At 42.1% G+C, this 8253-nt stretch overlaps 1 protein-coding gene across 2 annotated transcripts in view; it reads left to right on the plus strand.

Annotated features, from left to right (window-relative positions):
- Nucleotides 1-8253, plus strand: part of PKIG (cAMP-dependent protein kinase inhibitor gamma) — a 196128-nt gene extending 187875 nt beyond the window's left edge. For both annotated transcript variants that reach the window (XM_063959560.1, XM_063959559.1), the window contains exons 3-4: nucleotides 6819-6996; nucleotides 7450-8253. In XM_063959560.1, the coding sequence (XP_063815630.1) occupies nucleotides 6849-6996; nucleotides 7450-7529 (228 nt within the window). In that variant the 5' untranslated portion in view covers nucleotides 6819-6848 and the 3' untranslated portion in view covers nucleotides 7530-8253. The remainder of the gene's footprint in view (nucleotides 1-6818; nucleotides 6997-7449) is intronic.

Consider the following 8253-nt stretch of genomic DNA (forward strand, 5'->3'; position numbering starts at 1 on the left):
AATGCCCATTATACATTATGCAACAAACCGTAATGCCCATTATACATTATGCAACACACCGTAATGCCCATTATACATTATGCAACAAACCGTAATGCCCATTACACATTTAGCAGCAAACCGTAATGCCCATTATGCAATATGCCACACACCGTAATGCCCATTACACGTTATGCAACACACCGTAATGCCCATTACACGTTATGCAACAAACCATAATGCCCATTAAACATTATGCAACAAACCGTAATGCTTATTACACATTATGCAACACACCGTAATGCCCATTATGCAATATGCCACACACCGTAATGTCTTTTACGCATTATGCCACACACTGTAACATCAATTAGACATTATGCCACACACAGTTATGGCCCTGACACCATTTTATACCCCACACACAATAATGCCCCTTACAAATTATGCCACACAGTAAGGCTTCTAATTACTTAAAATTACCTGCCTGTTGCCAGGGGTTTCATGTGCGTTGCCAGGGTTTTCGTTCGCGTTGCCAGGGGTTTCCTATCTGCTTTGCTAGATGTCTGCGTCACGTTGCCAGGGGACTCCTGGTTGCTGCCCCAGTGAAGTATGGGAGGGTGGGTGCGGGCATCAGTAACTATAAAAGCAGCCCCCGCAGTGGATGGAGACGCGATGGGGGCTGCGGAAGCGTTTCCGTACAGTGCAGTGTTCAAACAACCCTTAAAATGCCCGCCGATGGGGAGACAGGTGCTAGAGGTCAAAAGTGACCTCTAGCGTCTGCCTCCGCGGTCATTTTTTGTGGGGTTTTTTTACATTGCAATGTACAGAAGCGCTTCTGCAGCCCCAGCACGTCTGAAATGTAATCCACTGCGGGGACTGCGGCGGCTAGCGCTACTTGTACAGGGGCAGCGATTCCCTGGGTGCTCCTCACAGTCCGTGGGGGCCCGGGAGCACCCACGGAATCTGCGCCTATGCACCAGCCCACAGTTCAAATATAATTTAGAACATGTAACTAGTCCCTCTCTTCAAGTGAATTAAAATCAGGCTTCCAATATGGCTGATTGAAAGTAAGGAAAAATAGGCCACATCTCTGACCAATTCTTTCCAAATAACCCTACTATATGAAATTTCTGTGTCCCCAAAGTTTTAGGTCACGCCGATGTGATTTGATTAAAACTGCCTGCCATCTCCCCTTTATCCCAAAATGACTTTGGGGTGAGGTTACTATGTGACAGTCAGCATGATATTACATGTAAGAAACCCTGCTGATTTTCACTTCTACAACACAGAGGTGCTACACGTGTACGGGAGGATCCAGAGGCAGAGGAGTTTGCCTGCTGTATGTGGCAGTTTTGGGACTTTCTTCCCAAGATCGAGATAGTTATGAAGTATGAATTAGAATAGATCATTTCTGAATAATAACAATTCGGTTGATCTTAGATAGTACCTGAAGAGCGTTCAGCTGGAGGTTGAGCAAGTTATTGTATTGATCCCCAGTTTGTACCCAGTTTCTTAGCCAGTCAGATCATGAGGATGCAGGAGCATTATAGCGCTTGGTAGGGCCACAATCAGGGTGGTACAGTCAGTGCTAAAGTACCAGGCTCGATGGTCTCTGATGTCTGCCTGGGAGTTAGAAGCAGTTTGCTGTTAGGATCATCTGTTTCATCTGTACTAGTCCCCACAATTTCTGATTGCAGTCAGAGTTGGACTGGGGCATAAAGGGTTAACCGGGTGAATGCAGTGGCAGTGGCCCATGTTTACGGGTGTGACCAGTCTACAGAGGGTGTGTGGCCAGCTGCCAAAAAGGCTTGGCTAACCATTACAGCGTGCATGGTCTGAGCCCCTCAATAAATATAGACGGTAAATACTGCTAGTGTATGTATGATAATGTACCAGATTAATAACACCAATGCACTGTAGAGAATACACCATAGCCCTGTGCAGTATAAGGTAACACATGTATAATGTATAATTCAAGTGCTCAATCTGGAACCTGGTCCTTAGAGTAGGAGGTGGGCACTTAGGCAGTGGAGCCCATATGGGGTTTCCCCTGGACCCCTGTGGGCCAGTCCAACCCTGATTGCAGCCTTGACTCCCATGGGGGTCCATGCGCAACCCCCCCCCTCCCCTTCCCTATGAAGTGCCCCCCTCTCTCCAGTGCCAGAGTCTGCTCACAGTTCATTGATCCACCTTTTTATCACTAGAAAGAGGTTTCTGGCCGCTGACCCACCTGCCGTCAGGTCCTGCAGTAGTGTGAGGTATGCTCTGAGTGCAGGGTATACAACGCGGTGTCTCCTGGACCCAGGAACAGGTGTGCACTGCACACACTGCAGTCTCTCTAAATACGCCTGTACGAGGATGGTTGCAGCAGGAAACGAGTGAGCTGATCTTGTTAGATAAAGGCAGTGATCTGTCCACCTGTGTTAAGATATCCATGAAGTTAGGGTAGCATGTGTGACGGGGGCAGTGTCAGGATGTGAGGAAGGAGATAGAAGCAAGAAGACAGTTTGATAGCTGGTTCCAGTAGTACAAAGTAATAATGTGAGGAGTTTCCTGTCGCACTGTTTCGGGAAATGTGGAGTATCAAACACATCTGTATATTATATTATATTACAGTATATTATATTATCATACATAGGGATAATGTGGTGAATATGTGGAAGTCCAAAATGTATGCACTCTGTGTGTGATGTGTACTGAACTAGATGCCAACTAGTGTGGCACTCATTTTTAGACTGTGCCAATATTTATGAAAATGCAGCTGATCAATTCCCAATGAATCAGCGTTATTACTGAGGAATGAGACCCATTTGTGTTTGTGCCTTGGCATTGGCAATGTGATTGTTTGTTGGAAATTGCTCATGAATATTATTTCAGTCCAGAAATAGGTGCTTCCATCATACAACAGGTATCTGAAATGTCTGTGCAGTAATTATTTGTGTGGAAAGAACGGATCATGTGCTATGCATATTGCTGTGGGTGTTCTTATGCTAATCAGTGGTTTGATTTGCTTGTATTTCTTTTTTGCCTTGAAAAAAATATACTTTTATACAGTGTATATATGTATGTAGCTGATTTCCCCATTGCAAGTCTTTTTGTTTTTGTACAAATCCTGCCCAATTGCCATGCCATACCTTGTATGGAAATAAACCCCACAATAGCTAAACATATATTCCCATCCATGATCACGTTCCTTGTCGGGGGTTTGTCTTCAGGTCCTCCTAACATTCCAGGATTAGTAACTTCTAGTGATGACCATTCTGAAGCACCCTGGTTCAGCATGTGCGCCAATCACCAGCTGGTGGCCTGAGCACTAAACTACCCTGCTAACCGTATTAATCTTCATAAATATTAGACTAAATATTAGAGTAAAACTATTATATATTTTTTTATTTCATACATTATTTTTCTGTTGCAGTTTTCTTTTTCTATTACATTTTCATTGCAAACTACTCTACAACATAACTATTCTGCAACACATACTGTAAACAATAGACCTAGAATTTGACAGCAGATAAGAACCGCTGGGCCTAGCCTGACCTAAACACATGTACACACATGCACACATTAGGGTTCATTTTTGTCAGGGGCCAATTAACCTACCATTATATTTTTGTGTTGTGGGAATCAAACCCATGACCTCAGTGCTGTGAGGCAGTAATGCTAACCGTAGTAGGGAGGAGCCAGGATTCAGCTCCCCCCCCCCCACCCCCCCCCACCCCCCCACATTATTTTAGAGGAGCCAGTTAATGTGCTGAGTCACAGGGCATAGTGCAGCCGGTGCTAGATTGGCCTGCATGCAGGCTCAATCTAGCACGTCGCTCATTTCACCCGCTGGGTGAAATGAGCAGCCCTCCGTCCTCCCCCGCATCGCTCAGCACACATCTCTCCCGTGTATATGGCCCTTTAGAATCAGGCTTATAGTACATCTCAACTTCCTTCCGTGTCTTTGAATAACTTCCCAAGCTGCCTCTGAAAAATCATATAAACCAATAACATTCGTCCTTATTCCTCCTCAGTTTCACGGCAGCCCTAATTAATTGGTTGTACCAAAGCTATGACCCAGGGTGGCTCCAAGACAAGCAAACACTAATCAATCCATGCATGTAAAAATATTTATTGATCAACTGGCTGAGGAATTTTCCTTCCAACTGAGCATAAGCCAACGCACCAACATTCACAAGATGATATATGGAGGTCAGGTGGGTAATAAGAGGTCCTCCAGCTGCTGTGGGGCTACACATCCCAGCATACCCTGACAAAGTTTTGCTTAAAGGGCATGCTAAAAACATATCAGGTATGCTTGTTTGTGTAGTTCAGCAGCAGCTGGAGGGGCCGCTCATTGCGCACCCTGGCCCAGAAGGGTGTTACTGCCGTTGTGAAATTTGCCTTCAGTACTTCTGGAACATTTTGTTTGTTCCTCTTTTAAATCTGTGAAATAATTGACCAAATCCATCTTGCAAGTGTCTTTATACAGAGCCTGCCCTGTACATAAACCTTCATGCAGTACAATGAGACTCATTTCCTCAATGAGAATACTGTATGTAGCCACTCACTTTCATTATTTGGTTTTGGACAAAAAACTGGAGGTACAATTGCTTTAAAATGTGGAAACTACCTCGGTCAAGGAATTAAATTTTGTTAGTAACCACTTCTGTGCATACATTTGCCGGAATGGTTTCTTTCACCACAATGCTGTAAGCTCCCACGCTCTTCTAGACTATTAGATTGCCACCAGAATTTAAAGAAAAAATACTGCTTTTGTGCAAGCCATTTAAACAGTGCTTCTCGTAATTGTGCAAATGCTTAAGACAATAGATCCTTGAACACCAGATTAAGGTCCCAACGGTGTTGCACAAGGTTTCATGTGTGACAAATTCTTTTAGTTACTTGATGAAATCTTACCACTTCATCTGACACTAATCTTGTTTTTTTTAATACATAAACTGATGAGAAGCTTCTCTAAGCCTGAAAGGATATCTATGTCTGATGTATGCCTAATATCCAAAAAAGCATCACCCCTAAGCTTGCCTAAAATGTATCCTTCTTTTCTGGGTTGGGCTCTGGATCTATGCTGCAGGCTGTGTGTCAGCGTGCAATTACATATACAGGCTGCTGAAACAAGGCAAATCTTGCTGCCAACAGCAGTTACAACTGGCGATGTCAGTATAATTGCCAAAAATACCCTCTTGATGTATAGGGAGTAGTCCGGTCACCAGCAAAAAAAACCACCTAATTTCACATTTTTTTTATTACATACATATAATTCTGTCTAAGAAAGCAAATATGACTGAAACGTTAGTTGAGGCGGGCTAAAAGCTTTGTGTGTATTATTCCAAAGTGCGCAAAAGTGGTCAGTGTAAATAATGGTGGAAGCTGTATTCACCCAGCTGTAAACAAAACACCTGACATATGGAAGTACTTCTGTTTTGCTCAATATAAATCCTAAAAATGTTTTTAAAAAAAATTGTGTAAAATAATTACAAATGTTCTCTGAATGTAATATTTGATTTTTCTCATTCAGTAATGATTATAGAAACCTGAGTGTATTTAAAAAGCTCTAAGTATACAGGAGCCTATAATGTGGCCATTCAATGTCAATTAAGTGTACACTTTCTCATTACTTTTCATGCAGCAGTGCTGCTTAATGTACCTGTTGAAAGTATTATGGTTGGCTGCATTGTGCTATAAATCTAATTTGCCCTGTAAATGCTATCAGCAGAATTTTAGATCAATGATTCCATTAGTTTTTAGACACATCCACCACATCCATTACCACATTGCTGATGCTGTGGATGTTAGTTCAATAAAGCCCTATTACACTGCCGCCATCTGTGGGAGAACTTTGAGCACAGATATAGCCAGTAAAAATGAAAAGGTAAGTAAACTTCTTACCTCTGGTGTGTTTACCATGGGTGCAGCTCAAGGAGTTCTGTCACAATCTCGTAACTTATGACACCCTGCTCCCAGAATGATACATCCAGGCAGAGATGATGATGATGATGATGATGAATATGAGACGTGCGCTCTCCAGATTTCAGGAATTCCAGAACCAATTTAGTTGTCAGGGCAGTTTTTCCATCCCTACTCATGTCCTTACACCCCCAGTGCCTCAACAGGGGCGTACACATGAGACGATATTATGAACAATTTGTCCGTTTCCGATTGGTCAGTACGACAAATCGTCCAGTGTGTACGCACTTTCAAGATGCTTATGCGCAAACCCGTGGGTCGCTAGCGTAAGCCTCAGATATTTTGTACATGCAAGAAGATCTGGGGCTGTCACTAGCGATGCCATGCTCCGAATGCAGCATGGTCCCAATACAACCCCCACCGTCATTGACAAGTGTATATGCACTTGCTGATGCTGGCACCTCGCCGCATCCTGTCGCTATCAATCATCATCTCATGTCTACCCAGGTTTAGAAAACCGTTCTGAAGATAAAGGCATCCTATGACAGCTATTGGCTTCTGAGACATGAGGGCTCCACAAAACGAAATAGGTTTCTAAATGTTATTAGCTCTTCTTTATATAGCACAACTTGTGCTTTTTCTAGTGTTTCATTAAAGCAGGCATTCCCAACCCCCGGTCCTCAAGAAACACTAACAGTCCAGGTTTCAGTGATATGCATGCTTAAGCAGAGGTGACTTAATTAGTACCTCAGTTACTTTGATTCAATCATCTGTGCTGAAGCCTCCATATCACTAAAACCTGCACTTGTTAGTGTGCCTTGAGGACCAAGGTTGGGAATGCCTGCTTTAAACACTAGTGCTTGTAGCCATGTATCCATTGTATGTTACATTGAAGATTGTTTGCTCTTTTTATGTCCCTTCAGAGCTAATGAAATTGATATGAAAGAGACGTTATGGACTTGGAGTCTGCATATACGGAATTCATAACATGTGACAGAACCGGTAGACGGAATGCAGTACCTGACATCAAGGGAGAATGTAGCACAAGTGGTGTGAAAGATCTCTCCGAAAACATGGGGGACTTGTCTATTCAAGGAGCAGGTCAGTTACAGTTTTGTATGTACTTATTTTTTAATTACTCTAAAAGTTGGCTGTCAAACAAATACGGCTTTCACAATTAAACTACAGCGCCCGGGATTATATAGGTAGCATGGTGATGAATAGACTGTAATTGTGTGATTGTGGGGTAAATGTATGAAGCAGTGATAAGATAATTATAAATGTTACTTCAGTGGAGAAGTTGTCCATGGCAACCAATCAGCATTGAAGTAACATTTATCATTTGCATAATATAAAATTATACAGAGCAGCTGATTGGTTGCCATGGACAACTTCTCCACAGGCTCACTTCTCCACTCTTTTCACTGCTTCATACATTTACCCCTGTATGAGCAGTCATTTAGTTGCTTGTTTCAGTGAAATATGGCGATTCTGGATACTCAAGCTTTATAGAACGTTAAGTAGCATATTAAAATATTCTTTTTAACATTCCAGAAGGACAAACAGCAGCAACATCCTCAGACAGCGGACAAGTACAGAGTCCCGAAGCACAAGATGGTAGCGTACCATCGTGAATTAGATGTGTCTTGCAGACATCCATGTTAATTGACTTTTTTTTTACAGAAATAGACTATTGAATACCACTACCAAACTGCTGATAAGGCTTCTGGCTGAAGAGTACACTGGGTTTGTAAAATCCAGATGGCACAGAAGCCTAAGAATGGAAACACGACGCAGGACTCCATATGCCACCTGGTGGTAGAAATGCCAACTGACCTAAACTTGCCTTAGCATTTTTTTCCTTTATAGAACAAAAATGATATGCAATATTTCATTGACATAATATTTTGTGGATGGTACTATACACACTCTTTCAATTTTGTAAACATATACAATTATTTATTGTACATCATTAGAAAATCCTTTGCATATTTGAAAGTAGTTTTGTCCTTGGAGACACCAGTCACATAGCAATGGCAATTTTATCATAGACACTATGTGACTTATGGCACTGCCTTATGGGACTTATGTGGACCAAACTCTGTACCGAAGCTGGGGACTCCTGGCTTGTGTACACGTCAAACTGCCAACCTTCCTTTTTTTTTTTTTTCCTTTTCTTTTAAAGAGTCCACGTTTTTAAGTGCTGTTTTTCTACGTGGAACTGACATTTAAATTCCATGTAGACTGGATATTTAATAATGGTGTGTCTTTTTTTTTTCATTAGGAAACTATATGCTCAATTGCCCCAAAAATTACATTTTGTGTGAATTAATATTCTAATAAACACCATTAAAACAC

Source organism: Pseudophryne corroboree, chromosome 3 (genome assembly GCF_028390025.1).
Source record: "Pseudophryne corroboree isolate aPseCor3 chromosome 3, aPseCor3.hap2, whole genome shotgun sequence".
NCBI classification, from domain to species: domain Eukaryota; kingdom Metazoa; phylum Chordata; class Amphibia; order Anura; family Myobatrachidae; genus Pseudophryne; species Pseudophryne corroboree.